Source organism: Xiphophorus couchianus, chromosome 2 (assembly GCF_001444195.1).
Source record: "Xiphophorus couchianus chromosome 2, X_couchianus-1.0, whole genome shotgun sequence".
Lineage (NCBI taxonomy): Eukaryota > Metazoa > Chordata > Actinopteri > Cyprinodontiformes > Poeciliidae > Xiphophorus > Xiphophorus couchianus.
The window spans coordinates 27,377,880-27,398,772 of record NC_040229.1 but is presented as its reverse complement, the minus strand read 5'-3'; the positions used below and the strand labels follow the sequence as shown (position 1 = coordinate 27,398,772).

General features: G+C 42.6%; 1 protein-coding gene across 1 annotated transcript; it reads right to left on the bottom strand.

The window, feature by feature from the left end:
- Positions 1-4,887: 4,887 nt before the first annotated feature.
- Positions 4,888-6,354, bottom strand: c2h11orf96 (chromosome 2 C11orf96 homolog). The gene has a single exon (XM_028025705.1). It carries the CDS (start codon positions 6,031-6,033, stop codon positions 5,659-5,661), a length of 375 nt encoding a protein of 124 aa, XP_027881506.1. The 5' UTR covers positions 6,034-6,354; the 3' UTR covers positions 4,888-5,658.
- Positions 6,355-20,893: the final 14,539 nt, after the last annotated feature.

The following is a 20,893-nucleotide window of genomic DNA, read 5'->3' as shown; positions in this document are numbered from 1 at the left end:
TGGTTTCGATAAATATTCAAATAATGTTGAATATTTGACATATCCAATCATTTGGTTCCAGGAAATATGAAGCAATATGGAATTAAGGTTTAAAAATACATTTATTATTATCATCATTATTTTCTATCCTTGTCTGAAAGGTAAAAGGCACATTTAAACCTGCGTAGGGCTGAAATAGCCTTCCTTTTTGGGTCATCAGTTATTTATAAGAGAACTTGGCATTCTCTCTCTGTTTGCATTGCATTGCCTAAAAAGGGGAAAAATGTCCTGACTGATTCATAGCAGGACAGCGATGTTGAGGTCTGGGGATTTTCGTGACCTTTCAGGAAGATGGCTATTACAGTTCAATTATAGAAATTATACAAAAGCTCAAAACAAGCGCATACTTCACGGAGATTTGTCAGGAAACTGAACAATAAGTTTGAAAGGTAAACCGCAACCTTTGCTTTGGATTTATGATCACTTGTAACTGTCCACCACCAGGGGGAGACAAAGAGCGTAAGCATGAAGCTTGGTATCAGAAATGACATTTATGACACACCTGGACTCTGCCTGACCCAGGAAATATAAATATCTGAACTTGGTTGTTTGTAAAAAATAAAATAACCCCCCCCCCAAAAAACAAACTAAAACGTCAATGAACTCTGAAAAACAATTTTTAAGGAATAAATCGACAAAACTCCAACCTTTAATTCAAGAGTGATATGAATTTGGCCTTCCAAATTTAGATTTTTTATTTTATTTGAATTAGGGCAACAACAAAAATAAATTCTGAACATTTTAAATATTTTTATTGTGCAGCATGTAAGGTAAAATGTTTTTTTAATAATCACATTTTGCATTCACTTTAATTCCACATTAAATAAAATGCATTTATCGAGTGACGTTTTTACCAAAGCAAACTCTGGTGTGTCCAGATTTGCCCTTAATTTAATTCTTAAACTCATCTGAATGCAGCAGTCGTTCTCAAAGAAAGAATGAGAGCCCTTTCCTAAAAAAAAAAAAAAGTTAACACTTAATTTGTTCAAGTAAAATATTTAACTATTGCATGCTTAATTTATTTTTGAGTAGGAATAAAGCTTTTTTGTTGACTTTCTTTCCCTCATTTTCTTTTAAGCTTGCGAGTACTTTTGATTTAGAATTGTGTAATTTTTTATGAACATTGGATTCCGCGCGCTGCCTCCTAACAAATGAATGGACTACAATTGCAGTTTGGGGGGGGGGCACAGAAAATCAGTCCAGTGGCTGAAAGTGGCCAGCAAGCCGCAGTTTGGACATCCCTGCTCCAGTTCGTTCAGAGTTGTGAGGCCTCTGGTAGGCTAATGGATTATTTAAGTTTGGGGACTCTGTGCTGTCATGCACAAACACTGAGTTTGCATCTAGGGAACAATTTATGTATTTATTTGGCAATAGTTCCAGAAGATTCTCCTGCTAAAACACCCAATAAGGGGCCACCAAATTATTATCATTATTATTATTTTTTAAATGTGCTGGTATTTTGGTGTTGATGGCACCAGGCAAAGATTTCCAAAACACTTGGAAAGACAAAGATCCTCCACTCTTCTTAAAAATGAGCATCAGATGATTTTCCACGGCGTAATATTGTTGTGTATCGTTCCACAGTGGGTTATTTATCTTACTGCGGGTACCAATCTGAATGTTTGTTCCTGAAATGTTTCTAGAAACCTCAATAAACATAAAAAAAGAATTACAAATAATAATAAAAAATACTTCAGCTTTGTTTGCTTTGAAAAATCTATATATTTTTTTGCCTCATCAAATAAATAGTAAATAGTAAAACCTTCCCCCTTTTTTAGTGCGACATTATGCTACAGTGAATTCCTTGTTCTGCTTTTCATATGTTTATTTAATTCCAGCTAAAAGAAATATATTATTTAAGTTTTGCAGATGTGATTTCATCCATTTTGCATAAAAACATAGCTCCGCTTTAAAATAATTTTTTTTAATACTTATTTGGTACTTTTTAAAATCTCAAAGCACTATTGAGCATTTTAATCATAATTTTTTGCTCGAGTATCCTCCAGAGAATTATCCAGGAGCCAGAAACGTCAACAGATGCACGACAATGCAATTAGGGCAAGAGAAAAACAACAACAACAATAACAATAATGATATTATAATAATATTAATAATAATAATAATAATAAAAAACTCATCACAAACGAGGTTTTTAGCATCATGTTCCCCAGGCTGTGGGTGGAATCACAGAGCAGATGCTAGAGACGACTCTTATTCCAGAGAAAAAAGAAAAAGAAAAAAACACTGTACCAGATATATTAGTCACGCTGATCTTTCTGTATGAGGACATCACTCATTACCCCGACTAAATTAGGTCTGATTAACGTCACAGAACCGGGACGGTTTTCATTCACTGCCATGTTTGAACCCTTTCTCATCTGATCCAGCTAAAATAAACCCTCCATCTTCCATCAAACCCGTCCTCTGCTCTGCCTTCTGTTTGTATTGAAAACAAGACACACGACTTGGCTTGTTTTTGGGGGATTTTTCCACTTGTTTTTGTCTCCGAAGCGACGTCAGAAACATTAAGGATGTGCAGACAACAAGAGGAATAATGTAAAGCATAGAAACCTCATTAAAGCCTCATTTAGGTTCTTTTAGGAGCTGGAGCAGCTCTCTGATTGGCCCGTTTTCCAGCAGACAGAACAGTGTTGTGGCTGAGTTAACTGGGAAAAAAAACAACAAAAACCTGACATTACTGAAAGTGCGTCACCGGCCGAGCGGCAGACACAGGTCAAGTACTGAGTGTTCGCACACGGGGTCAGCGGAAAGTAATCGGCCTTTTACGACAAAAACACTGAAGACAAATGGGCAGATAAAGTTTACATGCACTTTTCATTGGTGGAGCTGTTATGTTATTTGGTCCATTTAACAATGAATTTGAACCATTCTCAAAAGCTGCAGTATGTAACTTTCATTTTAAAAAGTTCATTTTTTTATTTTTTTATTTTTTTTTACATATTTGTTGAAATTGTCACTGTGTTGTGACAACAGTATGAAACAGATAATCTGTGAGAAAAATCAAGCTTCTCTGGATTCACCCAGTGCTAACTAGAAACAACCAATCAGAGCCAGGAGGCGGGTCTTAGTGCTGTCAATTGTGCCTGTGTGACGGTTTTAATAAATATGCAGAAAATAAATAAATAAAACATTTCTTATAAAAGTTACATACTGCAGCTTCAACTATAATGGAATGATTAATAATGAATAAAGATTGGCAAAGGTTTGAATATTTTTACGATTTTTATAAACTGTACATATACTGTAAGCTCAAAGGTTTAATGCATCTATCCATCCATCCTACATGCTTGTCCCTAACGGGGTCGGGAGGTGCTGCTGTCTATCTCCAGCTAACGTTCCGGGCGACAGGCAGGGTCACCCTGGACAGGTCGCCAGTCTGTCGCAGGGCAACACAGAGACAGACAGGACTGTGGGACGAAGCCGGAGTACCCAGAGAGAGAACCCACGCATGCGCAGGGAGAACATGCAAACTCCGTGCAGAAAGACCCCGGGCCGGGTATCGAACCCAGGACCTTCTTGCTGCAAGACAACAGCTCTACCTGTGCAGCCCAAAGGTTTAATATTTGGCTCAATTATCAACAGATGTACAGGCCTAGTTATGCCTGTACATTTCACTGCTATTCATGGTGGAATTGCTGGAGATCATTTAACGTGGCATAACTATATACATAGTTAAGATCAGCGCTTCTCCCGTCTTTCTCCTTTATCCATTCCAAAACCATTTTTTGGTGCGAGTTTGAGATAACCGTCTTGTCAGAACTCTCATCTTGTCCAAGCTTCAATTGTCGGACCCAAAACTTTGAACCTCATATGAAAAGAAATTGGTAAGAATGTTTAGGAATAGTGATGCTGGTGCCATGCAAGAGATGGATGGAATAATAAGGAAGAAGAACAACTACTCAATTCTTCAGTTTCTCCTTCAACCAACAGCTAGGTGGTTGAAAGTGAGACACAACTGGATGTTAAAGTAGGACAGTGACCCTAAACACACATCAGAGCTTGTTTTCTGATCAATAAGGCAGGCTAATGCTATGCTAACGTTAGCCTGGTAAAAACCAGCCCTTGGTACTTTTTCTTCGTAGAGATTCTGGGCTCTTGGCTGAAGAGAAACGATTGTTTCCTGTAAGGCGAGGACTCTGATGATGTTTTAAACGTTACCTGATCCCTAATGTTTGGCCATGACGTATGTAATGTGCCAGTTCAACGCCATGAAGCTTACTGGAAATGTTCTCCACTGTAAACAACCACTCTCCACTGCAAAAAGAAAAGTACCAAATCGAACGTGGCGGCTGCTCATGCTAATTCAATATTTGGAAGTGTGGTCAACATGGACCAAATGGTTTCGTTCACTTCCTCTGCTGACTTTCCTAAACCTACAGGCAGACTACAATTCTAAGACCGCACACAAAAAAATGATGTCATTGTTCACAACCTCTCTTTCTGTTCGCTGACTGGTCAGGAGAAATGATCGAGGTCAACGGGAGAAAGCCCGGACTGGGTAAGCAAGATTTGAATTGAGCAAAATAGTGCAACAAGACAATGTTGATGTTGACTTTAGTCTACGTTAAGGCTGGCTTATGTTGATGTTAGCCTGCATCAACGTTAAGTTATGTTAATGTTAGCCTATGTTAACATTGGCCTATGTTGATGTTTTCTGAATGGACCCAACCTCAGTGTATTGAAAAATCCTAAGCATTTTTTAAAAGTCAGGTTGTACACCACTTGCCCTCTTACTGTGGATTATTGCCATTTGCTCCAGGTGCCATCAATGTCTTGTTGATTTATGAATTTGTAGTTTCTTTAAAACCTCTCAAAGTGAAACTGAAATTGGCTCAGTGTCCTTGAAAATATTTATTGAAGTACATAAGCAAATATATATAGATATATATGTACATACAAAGTAATGGAATCACAAAATATAAAGGTTATCGTTTGTATGAAAGTCAAAGTGACCAGAAGTCATCGACAACTTTACATCTAGAAATGTACTTGGTTATGCAAATAATAATAATAATAAATAAATTCATTTTGAAAAACAGAAAGGGAATTTCTGCTCAGAAATCAAAGCAGCAGCACTGATTTCATTAACTGAGAAGCTTACGAGGAAAAAAGCCCCTTTGCGAGTCTCCAGACAAGAATCTGTGATGGTCCTCTACAGTTCCAGGCCCAGACATCTAACTTTTGCTGCAGGATGTTTTGCTTTGTCAATGTATTTACAGACAAATTGATCACAACATTAACATTTTAAGTCATCCTCGCCACATTCGCTCATCAAGTAGAAAATCCTAGATAGAAACAGACATGCTCTATAGCTCCAAAATGGGAAAATACCCTTCCTCTTCCATATTACTCCTAAACAACTACGGTAGGAAACAAGACGTTGTGCTGAATGTTGCATTGTTTGCTACCTCTACACATTATTTCTGTACAGCTGTAAAACCAGCCAGCAGTGGAGGTTTTTACGGAAAGGTCCGATGTGCATCTTCGAGCAGCGTGAGTTAGTGAACTAAATGCAGAGTTTGCGTGGCAGCAGTAGCTTTACACATAAAGGCAGGACTGCAAGTTTGGTTCTGTTCAGTTGACCTCCATCTGAAGTCCTCACTGGGTGGAGTCGGAGTCGCTGGAGTCCAGGCTGGCCTGCGTGGGCGTGGGGGTGAGATTGGTCGCCGCCGGGCAGTAGAGGGCCTGCGTACTCCGCCGGAGGTTCTCCAACGACTGCAGGAAGGAGCGACGCGCCCTCTCTTCTTCCAAGGGGCAAGAGCCTTCCTCTTCTACCTCAGCGATCTCGGCGAAGGTGACGGGCTGGGTTTTGAAGCGTGCCTCCCGGGGCCGGCGGGAGCGACTCTTGCCCTTCGCCGGGCTCTTGGGGACGGGCAGCTGCTGGGGGAACTCCTCTGTGGCGGTGGCCATCAGGTGGGCTGAGAGCACGTGGAAGCCCGAGGTCTCCGGCGGCATCTGACGCACAGCAGCCATGGTGGAACGGGAGCCCGAGTGAAATGAAAATGTTAAGACAGTCTCTGCGGACACAAGCTAGTCCTCTCTTGCCTGTTTGGGAGTCTTGTGGTAGAAGAAGAGGAGAAAAATCTCTCCACTCAGAAGCAAAACAAAAAAGCCAGAGAGGACCAGGGTACAGACCTCCAATTCTTGGCAGAATGGAGAAAATCAGTCTTGAAGAAAAAGCGATTGCTGCCGCTGTCGACTCTAACCCCCGTCAGTAGGTTTCAGCTCTGTCTGTCGTTTGTATGTGCCAGTTTCAGCTTGCTGGAGCGAATGCCACCAACAGCTCCGACTGTTTCTTTTATAGTGGCTCACTCCCCACTCTGCCTCTCTTTCTCTCTCTCTCTCTCCACACCATGTGTTTACCAGGGCTCTCCCTCTCCCCTTCCCTCCTCTCAGTCAAAAACCCGGCCTCTGAAACAGTCAGCCCCTCGAAATAAACACATGGATATGCAACGAAGGACATGCAAAATCCAAGAACAGTGTGGAGAGATAATGTTTTAAGACCGTGTTTTAAAAAGTAGCTTTTGAGACTCTAGTTGCGTTGACCGTATAATTGAGCAATTTGCAGTTATGCAGCGGCTGACAGGACTTGGTCCAGTATCGCTTTGTATTTTGCTTAGTCCAACTCTTCCCATCAACTCTGAAAAGATTTCCTATTCCTACTGTAGAGAGGCATCCCACAGCTCGGTTCAGTAGTATAGTTTGCATTTTCCAGTCACATTGTAGGATCTTATAGTACAATCAAGTACCTGCAGTATGTTGCCTTCAGTTGTTATAAAAATTCAGTATAAATCAAATATGACTTAAAAGAAAACTGACTTTGTAATTTAATACCGTGAAATTGAGCCTCTGTCTCTTTAAGAAGCTCCTGCTCTTTCCGAATCGCCGCCTTCAGGAATTCATCGCAACATTGCTCCTATTAAACGTTGTTAAAAACCCTTTAACAATGTTTTTTTTTTTGTTTTTTTTTTACCAGCATTTCATTGAGAAGCAGCGGGGAGGGCTGCTCTGTGAAACATTTTTTCCATGTTATAAATGAAATGATCTGCCAGCAGAACTAGTACTTTCTTTAAATCAACTTTAAGGAATTATTGACTCCTATATATTGTGGAAAATGTACTTATAGGGTTAGTTTGTCTTATTTCAAGCACACTAAGATATTTGCGCGAGAAACCAGAGCAAAAATACTTGGTAAGATCTTTAGTTTTTGCAGTAAATAGCCTGGACCAAAGTAGTGAAATGTCCACATCTAAATATATACGTAAGTTTGTTACGGTCACTTTTTGTGCGTTTCTTAATGCGACAAACATGGCCAACCAGGGAAAGTTCACGGTGCAAGAGTGCCTTCAGTTCAATAGCCGCTATATTAAAAAGCAAACTGGACCAAAGCAAAGATTTACAAAGTAGGCTGTGAGACTAAAATATCCCAGGAAATAAACTACAGCAAATTTTGGCAGAGGTGTAATAATTCATCTCACCGGAGGTAAAAAACAAACAAACAAAAAAAAAACGGAGCCTGGTTCTTTCCCACGAGAGGGGCATGACTTAAAGCTGGCCTCTCTGTGTTAATACTGTAAACATGTAAGCATGACTGCAGTGGAGCAAAAATACTGGAAGTAGCAACAGATCCCGTGTTGATACATCAGTCTGATCTGTCACCAGTTAAACGCGCAAAACTTGCACTCAAAGACCAGAGACCAAAACAAGGCAGATACGGGTTATGTGTAGAAAAAGAGGCCAATTCACCTTAAAGGAAAAAGCTCTAGAAATCAAGACAAATCACAGCAGTTACAACGCGACAAAATTTTTGGAGGACAAATCCAGCAGCTTCTCTGCCTTATTTTGCAGACATGTCTACAGAATGTAGCTTTGGATCATTGTCAAAGTCTTCAAGGCTTTAGATTTTACGCTCAAATCTGAGCAGATCTCCTCACATTTACACCGCAGTGTCTCATTTGATACCGTAGCAGGTCATGACCTTTGTACTTTCAGCACAACAACATCTTCTGGTTGCTAACCAGCTTTTTGTTCCCTCTGTTAGTCTTCCGATTTGTTTTTGGTGATGAGCTCCGAGGGTGCGAGTTTGGAAGGATACGGAGCTAAATTGAGGCCATAAAGTTTGTTCAAAAGAAGAAAAAAAAAAATTGAAACTGAAAAAATGAGAGGAAAAGTTCAAAACTACTATTCAGATTCAAGTTTAAAAATAAACTTTTTTCTTTTTTTTTGGTGCTACTCAGTATCTAGTAAAGAGGCATGAGAGCAATTGCAGGTTTTACAATTTTCTGGTTGTAAGAAGCAAAATCGTGATGCATCTTTTAATGTATACTTCCTTGTTTGTTTGCTTGTTTTTTTTTTGTTTTGTTCGTTTGGAGATTTTATTTTTATTGGTGTTCTATAATATGGTCAGTTATTTTGTAGATCAATACCCCTTCTTGCTTTTTGTCAGTTTGTAATGTTTATTGCATACACACTAGTTGGTGAATAATAACTTTTAAAAAAAAAAGTCAGTTTAGAAAACAAAGAAGTTCCAGGGTTATGGACACAGTGACGTCCGTTTCAGCGCCACGTCGCAAAGGTTCGTTCCGGAAACGTTTGTGAAGAAGAGGGCGACGAGCCGGTAATGGCAACCAGAGTGGATGAATAGGCAGTGAGAAAAGCCTCGGATTCATCAGCGGTCCCAGCGACACTCCCAGCGTGTCACGTCAGCCTGGCTGTTACCGTAGTGACTATATTTATCAGTGTCACTGCTGACGGTGGGGGATGTCAGAGCCAGAGTGGACTGCTGGGATCAGATCTGTGACAGGGGTCACATGTCTGATCAGGGGTCACATGTCTGATCAGAGGTCACATGTCTGATCAGGGGTCACATGTCTGATCAGAGGTCACATGTCTGATCAGAGGAGCTGCGTTTCGACGCATTTTTCCAATCTTGATCGAAAATATTAAAAGCCGATTTCATACTCATTTAAATTTTGCTAGAAAAAAAAAAGGAGAAAGAAATGAGAAACGCAATAAAGCGAGAGAAGCGCATAATGTTGGGCTGGGCGATGTGGCTGGAAAATAAAAAATTCAGATTTCTTCATACTGGACCTGATTTCCGATGTTAAGTCCATTTTTCTTTTGCTTTCATTTCCAAAAAGAGTACAAGGGAGTAAGGCCATAATAATAATAATAATAATAAAAAATAAAAACATAAAATTACAAAAATATTGTCATAATAGTATGAGAATAAAGTCACAGTATTACAAAAACTAAGGTCGTAATATTTAGAGGAAAAAAGTCTATTTCGAGAAGTCATGGTATTACAAGAATAAAGTTGTGATATTATGACTTTGTTCTTGTAATTATTATTATAATTTCTTTACTTTCTTAATGTGGCCTTAATACTGCATCATAAAATCAAAACTACAAAAACTAAAGAAAATATTTGCAAAAGAGTGGCTTTTATTTCAGTCGTGAGTTGCATGACAGCGTGTCAGTGCTAGACTATGAGAATTTTTGTTTAATTACAAGAATATAGTCATAATATTAGCAGAGTAAAGGTGCAATTCTACCAGAAGAATGTCTAAAATGATAAGAAAGAACTAATTCAAGAAAAGAGCTTCTAAATTATATATATATATTTATCTAGGATCTGACGTGAGCAGCTGAGTCTGTGGTTTTCTTCAAAGTAGACTCAATCGTTTCAAAGTCCTGCTACTAGTGATAATTTCATGTTGATGTGTTAAAAGATGAAGTATTTGTAATCTGCAAAACGTATACCAGAGTACAACTTTGTAGAACAGAGTACAACGCTCAAAATTCCTCGTTTTAACCTTTTCGTTATTTTTGTGTAGGAGTTGCCATGAGATTGCTGCTTTATTCTCCTAATCTTGTGACCTTATTCTGGTAATGTTAACACTTTGTTTCATCTTTATTCTCATAATTAAATCCATAGTCTGGTCCTGATATTCAAAATCCAAACAAACAGAAGCTGTACAACGCGTTTGTAAAACAAGATGGCCGCCCTGGACTTGCTGGCATCATTCGGGACAGTGAAAACTCAAGGATTTGGTGAGAAGATAAAAAATTGTAAAAAATCCAGATTTTTCCTAAATCAAATCTTCAAAAACCAAAAAATTCTATTAATTGCTAAAATTCGATTCATCGCCCAGCCCTAGTGTGATGTCTGTGCAATTTCATTACAAACGTGTCTTCTACTTGTAACTGCAGTCTTCACAGCTGATATAATTATTTTCATTTTTAGTTTTAAGACCACAGTCAGTGAATCACCAGTCCCTCTGAAGGAAGAACGCTTTTCAAAGCATGGCCTCATGGGATTTCCTCCAGCTGGGGTTTCAGGAGTGATGTTACACCTTTAAATAAGTTGCCACGATTTCATCACACATTCATCTGGTGTGGAGCTCAGTGGAGCTCAGGAGGCGAACAGGTCATCCGCTCTTCCGTCTCACATGCAAACACTTGCCAGAGCAAACATACCCTCACGCACTCAGCATCTTGTTAACGGGAACTTTGAAATGACCCCGCGGTTTGTTTTGAATGGATTTACGGTCAGCAAGGGGAAGGTCGGCTGTTGCCAGTCAGGCTGGGGGGGGGGGGGGGGGGGGGGGTACAGATTATTTATTTATTTTTTTATGGATAAATGTTTTTTTCTTTGTACTTCCTGTAAGAGTCACAGGCTCATATCAGGCGAGTTGTAATAATATTTGAAAATCTTTAAGACTGTAAACAATACTCAAGTATTTGAAAATGATGAAGTTATAGTCATTTGTTTTGGGAACAACATGGAGCTACAGGCCAAGGAACGCATTAAACCTACCATCATCAGTTCATCCCTAACTATGCATAGAACCACCTACTGGTGTGCTTTAATTTGCATTAGCAAAAGAACGATTCTTTAGTGGAAAAGGCAACAAAACAGTTCCCTCCCCAGAGGCCACATCCTTGTACTTCCGGCCCTGATTGTAGATGTTTCTGAAACGCTACGAGAGGAAACATAACCGTATTGTAACGGACAGCACAGCAGGCCAAGTGTTGTGTGTTTGTGGCCAGTGGGGTCCAGTTGTTTTCCTCACAGCAACAAGCCTGCGTGTGTGGTAAACACGGACACAGTTTGGCGAAAACAAACTGGACATTTCTGCTGTTTCCACACTTGTCAGCCACCAGAAAATTAAGAAATAAAAAGCACATTCCAGTTCAGGTCAATGCATTGTGCCCAAAACAAACAAACAATGGGCTCCATGGGCTGCCACCTTATCGTGGTGGAGGGGTTTGAGTGCCCCAATGATCCTAGGAGCTATGCTGTCTGGGGCTTCATGCCCCTGGTAGGGTCACCCAAGGCAGACAGGTCCTAGGTGAGGGACCAGACAAAGTGCAGCCCGAAGACCCCAATGATGAAAGAAAACCTTGGACTTGGTGTTCCCTCGCCCGGACGCGGGTCACCGGGGCCCCACTCTGGAGCCAGGCCTGGAGGGGGGGCACGATGGCGAGCGTCTGGTGGCCGGGCTTTTACCCATGGAGCCCGGCCGGGCTCAGCCCGAAGAGGAAACATGGGCCCCCCCTCCCATGGGCCCACCACCCGTGGGAGGGGCCAAAGGGGTCGGGTGCACTGTGTGATGGGTGGCGGCCAAGGGAGGGGACCCTGGCGGTCCGATCCTCGGTTGCAGAAACTGGCTCTTGGGACGTGGAATGTCACCTCTCTGGTGGGGAAGGAGCCGGAGCTAGTGCGTGAGGTCGAGAGGTTCCGGCTAGAAATAGTCGGTCTCACCTCGATGCATGGCTCTGGTTCTGGAACCAGTCTCCTTGAGAGGGGCTGGACATACTTCCACTCTGGAGTTGCCCAGGGAGAGAGACGTCGGGCAGGAGTGGGCATACTTGTTGCTCCCCATCTCGGCGCCTGTACGTTGGGGTTTACCCCGGTGAATGAGAGGGTAGCATCCCTCCGCCTACGGGTGGGGGGACGGGTTCTGACTGTCGTTTGTGCTTACGGGCCGAACGACAGTTCAGATTACCCACCCTTTTTGGAGTCCTTAGAGGGGGTACTGGAGAGTGCTCCTCCAGGGGACTCCCTTGTTCTGCTGGGGGACTTCAACGCTCACGTGGGCAACGACAGTGAGACCTGGAGGGGCGTGGTTGGGAGGAACGGCCCACCCGACCTGAACTCGAGCGGTGTTCTGTTGCTGGACTTCTGTGCTCGCCATGGATTGTCCATAACGAACACCATGTTCAAGCATAAGGGTGTCCATATGTGCACTTGGCACCAGGACACCCTAGGCCGCAGTTCGATGATCGACTTTGTCATCGTTTCATCGGATCTGCGGCCGTATGTCTTGGACACTCGGGTGAAGAGAGGTGCGGAGCTGTCCACTGACCACTACCTGGTGGTGAGTTGGCTCCGGTGGTGGGGGCGAAAGCCGGTCAGACCTGGCAGGCCCAAACGTGTTGTGAGGGTCTGCTGGGAACGTCTGGCGGAATCCCCTGTGAGACGGAGCTTTAACTCCCATCTCCGGCAAAACTTCGAACACGTCCCGGGGGAGGTGGGGGACATGGAGTCTGAGTGGACCGTGTTCCGTGCCTCCATTGTCGAGGCGGCCGATCGGAGCTGTGGCCGCAAGGTTGTCGGTGCCTGTCGCGGCGGCAACCCTCGAACCCGTTGGTGGACACCTTCGGTGAGGGATGCCGTCAGGCTGAAGAAGGAGTCCTATCGAGCCTTTTTGGCCTGTGGGACTCCGGAAGCAGCTGATGGGTACCGGCGGGCGAAGCGGCATGCGGCTCGGGCGGTTTGCGAGGCAAAAACTCGGGCGTGGGAGGAGTTTGGAGAGGCCATGGAGAAAGACTTCCGCACGGCTTCGAGGCGATTCTGGTCCGCCATCCGGCGTCTCAGGGGGGGGAAGCGGTGCAGCACCAACACTGTTTATAGTGGGGATGGTGTGCTGCTGACCTCTACTCGGGACGTTGTGGGCCGGTGGGCAGAGTACTTCGAAGACCTCCTCAATCCCACCAACATGCCTTCCACTGAGGAAGCAGAGCCTGGGGACTCTGGGTTGGGCTCTCCAATCTCTGGGGGCGAGGTCGCCGAGGTGGTTAAAAAGCTCCTCGGTGGCAAGGCCCCGGGGGTGGATGAGATCCGCCCGGAGTTCCTTAAGGCTCTGGATGTTGTAGGGTTGTGTTGGTTGACGCGACTCTGCAATATCGCATGGACATCGGGGGCAGTTCCCCTGGACTGGCAGACTGGGGTGGTGGTCCCCCTGTTCAAAAAGGGGGACCGGAGGGTGTGCTCCAATTATAGAGGGGTCACACTCTTAAGCCTCCCTGGCAAGGTCTATTCAGGGGTCCTGGAGAGGAGGGTCCGTCGGATAGTCGAACCTCGGATTCAGGAAGAGCAGTGTGGTTTTCGTCCTGGTCGTGGAACACTGGACCAGCTCTACACCCTCAGCAGGGTCCTGGAGGGTGCATGGGAGTTCGCCCAACCAGTCTACATGTGTTTTGTGGACTTGGAGAAGGCGTTCGACCGTGTCCCTCGGGGAGCCCTGTGGGGGGTTCTCCGGGAGTATGGGGTACCGGGCCCTTTGATACGGGCTGTCAGGTCCCTGTATGACCAGTGTCAGAGTCTGGTCCGCATTGCCGGCAGTAAGTCGGACTCGTTTCCGGTGAGAGTTGGACTCCGCCAGGGCTGCCCTTTGTCACCGATTCTGTTCATCACTTTCATGGACAGAATTTCTAGGCGCAGCCAAGGTGTTGAGAGGATCCGATTTGGTGGCCTTAGGATCTCATCTCTACTTTTTGCAGACGATGTGGTCCTTTTGGCTTCATCAGATCGTGATCTGCAGCTCTCGCTGGATCGGTTCGCAGCCGAGTGTGAAGCGGCCGGGATGGGGATCAGTGCCTCCAAATCCGAGGCCATGGTCTTGAGCCGGAAAAGGGTAGAGTGCCTTCTCCGGGTCAGGGGGGGTGTCCTGCCCCAAGTGGAGGAGTTTAAGTATCTCGGGATCTTGTTCACGAATGGGGGAAGAAGGGAGCGGGAGATCGACAGGCGGATTGGCGCAGCGTCTGCTGTCAAGCGGGCGCTGTACCGGTCCGTCGTGGTGAAGAGAGAGCTGAGCCAAAAAGCGAAGCTCTCGATTTACCGGTCGATCTACGTTCCCACCCTCATCTATGGTCATGAGCTTTGGGTCATGACCGAAAGAACGAGATCGCGGATACAAGCGGCCGAAATGGGTTTTCTCCGTAGGGTGGCTGGGCTCTCCCTTAGAGATAGGGTGAGAAGCTCAGTCATCCGGGAGGGACTCAGAGTAGAGCCGCTGCTCCTTCACATCGAGAGGAGCCAGTTGAGGTGGCTTGGGCATCTGGTCAGGATGCCTCCTGGACGCCTCCCTGGTGAGGTGTTCCGGGCACGTCCCACCGGGAGGAGGCCCCGGGGAAGACCCAGGACACGCTGGAGGGACTATGTCTCTCGGCTGGCCTGGGAACGCCTCGGGATTCCCCCGGAGGAGCTAGAAGAAGTGGCTGGGGAGAGGGAAGTCTGGGCCTCCCTTCTGAAGCTGCTACCCCCGCGACCCGACCTCGGATAAGCGGAAGAAGATGGATGGATGGATGGATGGACAAACAAACAAACAAACAAAAAAATGAGTCATCCATTATTTTTACATGATACTTTTTTTCTGCCAAGTAGAGAAACTGTCTTGGCAGTGATGTCTGGAAATGTGTAAAGTAGAAACTATTTTTAACTGTAGAAACATTAACACTTGGTATTGCAGGTCTCAATCTCTCGCTGCTTCCAATTTTTCGTACATTTAAATGAAAATATAAATATATTTTTGCATATTATTTATGTTTCTGTAACATAACTAGCCACTACTTTGCTCTCTGCTGTAGTGATTTGTTTTCTTTTTCTTTTTAAAGCACGGTCATGAAAGTTACAATCAGGAGTAAGGAGAAATGGAGAAGCAAAGAAAATACTGTTGCATTATGCAGGGTAAAATGTAAATGCAGCTGATTCACAGCAATACATCAAATGATACAGTTAAAAACAACTATTCTTCTCTTGCCACAAATGAAACGCAGTTAGCCGGGTTATGCCAGATCCCGCGTCCAGCAGCTGATGACATTTTGAGGGGAATACACCCAGCTGGGAGCGAGAGGCAGCCAAGACATAATCCCCTCCCGTCCTACCGACTGGCACCGGCTCAAACATAAACACACGGCTGAAAAAAAAAGATACAATTTTAAATTAAAACTATTAATCGTGACCTTTAGGGAAAATGCATTTTGTTTGTTTGGACAGATTTTGCTAAAACGTATTTCTTATTTTACCGGATCAAATGAGTAGTTATTAAGGTGTCAAACGGTATCAAAGCTGCTTTGTATACCCTGGTAGGGTCGTTGTTAAAGCTTTACGCTAACAAACATTGGCTTTACAGCTGCTCAGCGTCCAAAACCAGATGAAATAATTCCCTAAACATGCAAAAACTTATTATAAAAATGACTAAAGGTCTACAGGAAGAACAAGTCAGAACATTCTGCCACTATGATAGCCAGATAGCTAGCTAGTTATATAAGTAGCTAAATAGACAGCTAGATTGATGGCTAGGTAGATAGTAAAGTAAAAATATGACACCTGATTTGAGAGTTTAAAATGCTAGCTATACAGCTTGCTAGCTAGCTAGATAGGTAGATAAATAGGAATGTAGACCAAACTTGAGGCATCTTTTTAAAGTTTGTTTAAAACTGCTTTCAAAGAAGGTCTCATCTCAAACAAAGCGTTGCTACTGTCTCGGTTCTAGGTTAGACCGTGGGAATCATCTCGTGGAAATTAGTGTTGCAACGCTAAACATCAGGAGCTGGTGAAAGAATTAACAGCACACTTCACAGAATTGAGACACTTGTATTTAGAATTTGATTATTTGATTGAGAAACCGTTTCTTGGTAGCAACTTGAAGTATATTCGTTTTGTTCAAAGCGTTGAGAGGTCACAGAGGATTCACACACAGCAGACTCCAAAATTAACACCAAGTGCATTTATCCAATTAACCAACACTTTATTCACAATGATGGATGGATGTTTTAACAGAACCTTCAACAAATATTGAACTACCCGCTTTATCAGATCTTCATATCTGTTAAAGGCAAACGTAAACAAGATGTTTGCTGTGCAGAGAGACGAACCAGGAAACATGGAGCCACTACTCAGCATGAACCTTCCCACACAAATGCTTGCCTGTGCTGGCCACAGTGATGACCTTTGGCTGTACAACAATTAGCCAACCTGTTTACGTAGGAAAGAAAAACATGCAAAAGGTCAAAGAGGCAGCAAACATTTTATGTCGTTGTATAATTGTAAACAAAAATAATTATAATAGTAAGAGAAAGCAATAGAAAGACATATCAAAATGCAGATTTTGCATACAAAGCAGCCTTTTCATAGTTCTACTTCTGGATTGAACATGCAAAAAAAATAAATAAAAATAAATCAAATAAAATGCAACAAAAGTTTCCAATTTAAAAGAAATACAGAGCTAACTTACTGTACAGTGTTGTGCAATGTGTATTCTTTCTGAATACTGTGTTCAAGAGGGCGGTGGTGAAAAAGGAAGAAATATAAGGAAGAAAATGATCCAGGGCCACAGGGTGAAAGGGTGAGGAACACATTCCCAGACTAGCAAATCTCCTTGCAGCCATTGTTACGGGACACTCCTGCTAGCACAGCAACCTAAATGTCAGCAGGCTCCAGAGAGCAGGAGGATTAAAGGTGCAAAATCACAGTATGTCCTCTGTCCTTATGAGCAGTAAGCGTCTACTGTATCTCAAAGAAACCAAGCACAAACGTTGTGTACGCCATAAGACAAAAAAAGGCCCTAGACCAGGGGTGAGCAATATGTCCAAAACTGCCATGTGAGTAACTATGACTACCATTCAGGGTCATATTACTAGTATTTAAGCTATGAAACTAAACACAAACAAGATATGAACTGATATGGCAACACCCTTCGAACAATCAGGAATGCAGTGAAGTGAAAATGGCAAGAACTAACAAATGGAAATAAACATTTAAATGTTCAAACCACAAACACAAATGAAGACCAAAACACCCTGGGATCATGACAGAAACGTATCTTTTAACTTCTGATAAATTCTTTGAAAACTGATGAGTCTGAAAGGTCAACATAAAGTTTATGCAAAGACTTAATATTTCATGTCTATCCCGTTATTTTATAACTTCTCCAATTCATTCAGCTGTGGTAAAGTAAACATTCTGAGGTGAATACTGACCGATGTTGACCTGTTCTTTATTTTTATTAGAGCTTGTTTAATTGTAAACTTTTATTTTAAAAAATTAAAAAATTGATTTTAATCAGTTTTGTCAAAATAAATCTTGTGAATTACTCAAGCGCCACTTCCACACAGAACGTAGCGTTGTAAGACAAGCAGGGTTTTTTTTTCCCTTTCTTATTGACTGACTTAAAGGCAACATGGAGAGAACACAGTTATTTATAGAATGAGACGTGGACAGTGGGAAGCACTCCCATCAGGAACACAGTGTCTGTTTATGCTGCATTTTCACAAAAAGCAACAACACTGAAGTCATGTCTTAAGTCCCAAAGCTAAATTTGAGAATTGATTAGGTTGTCATTTTATTCTGTTTGCAATTAGGGAGGAACAAACGACATTTTGTTTCTGCAGGTATAAAGCAAACGGAAAGTCAGAAGCCAGAGAATATGAAGCAAGTATCAGTTGAATGTGGAATGATTATTAACTTGTGCTACTTTGAATTGTAGTTATTGGGACTTTTCGTTACCCACTGTTGACCCTATGCAGCTTCGTCACCTCATCACATTGAGACGACATGACGGACATCGGGACGTGACACCTGGTATATTTAACGGTCTCGATTGTTTTCCCAAGTCGTCGTCACCAATTCAACCGTGGCCTCTACTTGTTCAAGCCAATTTGTCTGTATAGGTAGCACAACTTGTTGGGGCTCAAAAGTTGGAACTAGCTAGCTTAGAAGCGGACCTTTATCTTCTCCCTCATGTTAGTCGATTTGATCAAATCTCCAACTTTGTCTGAATTCACACATGATTCATAACACTATGTCATAAACTGTTTCCCCTTACTACCGGGGGAGGCTTAAAAGTGTGCAAGAGTCTAGATGCTAACCAGTTTTATCGTACATGCTAGGCTACATGGTGGTGGGGCAAATGACATCCCACCAAAAAACTAGCTGCTTTGTTCTCGATCTGGTTCAAAGTGGCTGGAAAACAGATTTTTATCACCATTTTTTGGCATAAGAGTAGTCAGTCTATAGACAATCAAATCGCACACCATGTGCAGCCCTGAAAGGTCGATTAAAATGTCCAAAAATATTTAGACTATTATCGAACGTGACCTCACAGACACTTAAGGAGCCACTGATGATGTTAACATGGGATTGGCGCCAGCTGCTAACGCCTACAGAGGAAAGACGAGTATTTAGAGAGCGGCGGACAGATGGTGGCAACAGAGAGAGAAACAAAGGGACGTCATGTTTTCCATGATTCCACAACGAGACAGAGCAACTAATATGTCAATATGAAGAACGGTGCAAATTTCAGCTTCCCAAGTTGCCATAAAGCTAAGGAAATGTTCCAGAAATAATTGGTGTAATCCATTTAGGGCTGCAATTAATTATTAGCTATTGATTTGTCTGGTGATTGTTTGATTAATCAGACAAAAAAACAACATTCTACAGATTTGTCATTTAAACAACATTATAAATACATTAAAAGGTGGAAAGAAACTTTTTTCTTTTTTGCAGAATTTGAACCGGGCAAATATATGTAAAGAGAATAAAAGTTTTCTCCCCAATCTTAAATGCAAAATGTATTTATTTTTGTACAACTTTGGCTTAATTACCGCTCTGATTGTGTTGTTCTTTCAGCAACTGGCCCTGGTTTTCATTTTGTCTGTGCACTCCAGTTAACAATTAATCGATTAGTTGACGATTATTCCAATCACCGAGTCATCGCAATTAATCGTTTCAACCCTAAATCCATTATATCCAGTCAAAAGTACCTACTAAAAAGTATTTTGGGCACTACATGGGAGAAATGTCCACCAATTGAATACCAAGGCTGTAATTTGCATCCTTTCCAGCAGAGAACTTAAGCTAAATAAAGAATAGCAGATATCAACCCTCGCAGAGGTAGATCCCTGAGTGGCAGCTGCAACATGATAGAACAAGCCCAAACAGGATAAAGTAGAAAAGGAGGGTGCCAGGCGGTAAAGACACGTAGAACACGACCCAGGCCAAGGGTGGACTATTCCTGTGTTAACGGCTCGTCTTGTGAATGTTTAGGACATTTCCCTGCTTGAAGATGTCTTGTTTAAATAAATGGATCATTAGCAGGCTTATAAAGAGCTTCCTGGAAGGTTTCTAAGATTGCAGAACTATTTAAAGCAGCGCGATTGAGCGGGGAAACACGCAGACCATATGGGGTCCTGTCCGTCAACAACCGTTATTGGAAAGTGAAGCGAAGAGTAAAGGACAGGAGTGGCGGGAATAGAGCGAATCCAGAACAGCTTCCCAGCAAATCAGGACGATTTCCTGCTTAAACAGGAAGCATGAAAACACAGACAGATTCCCAGACGGAGATAAAGCAGGAATCCGCAGTAACCTCTGGTGTCCACAGGTACAATGTTAGTTATCTAAATGCTGAGGTTCACAGACAGTCCAGCTCTTTGTGTCGGTGTGTTTAGATTAGCCTACAAATCTAAAACAAAACAAAAAGTTGACATCATCGTTCACAACTTCTCCTTCTGTTTGCTGATTGGCCTGTTTGAAATTTTACTGAAATTCTCTCGTCCAGGTCAAGGACGAGAGAATTTCTCAAGTTAATGAAAAATCCTCATTGACTTGGATTTCGCTCCATCCAAGTCAATGAGAGAAATTTCTGATGGAGCACCGAAGGGAGATGAGAATCGAGCAAAATTGTGTAGGTAGGCTAACAAGAGTCTAAATTTAAAAAGAATTCACTTAGTCATTGTAGTAGCTTTAGCTGGAATATCAGCCTTTGAAAATAGAAACGTCTATAAAGAAAAGTCTGTTATGGCGCTCCGTTAAAACTGCCAGAAGAAATTTCAGAATTGCAATAACATATAAAAAAATATAAATAAAATAACACAATAACACAATCCACCATTTTTACGCTCTGATTAATGAAACCGAATGACAAAACGATGTTTTTCTCAGTGATTTGCTGTTATTGTCATCTTAGCTGGAACAGTCGGTGCTCAAGGTCATCTCGTCTGGAACATCAAGGCGCTGCGCCGAAATTAAATCTAATGTTCGGCTCTAGTTAATTTAATGTGAGATGGTGTGGAGTGCCTTTTATTTTGTACAGAACGTTCCAGACCACACACCCGGACACTTCAAATTCAGCAGGTTTTTGTTCTTTTGTTTATTTTTTGACACTTTTCAAGCAGTACTCTCACAACAAGACATTTTGCCACAATCAATGAGATCCCCTAATTGCCCAATTCTCAAATTTCCCCTTTTTGGATTAAGAAACGTGTTGTTCTGCGGTGAGCTGCGAGGGCAGTTTGCTCGGCTCAGACGTACGAGACATGAAGGAAAAAGTGGTCAGAGGGAAGAAAGACGAGAGAAAGTTGTTGTGGCCATGGTTACACTGTTTGATGTAACTGATGGGAAACTGAGGTAAACAAAAGCAGGTGGCAGGTTGCTCCGGACCGAACATTATGAGCGGTGTTTGGTGAAAATATTCATACTCATAAGGACTCTCCTCAGCCTTACAACGGTCAGTAACATATGGCAACACAGTCTGATCTTGAGCGTCAG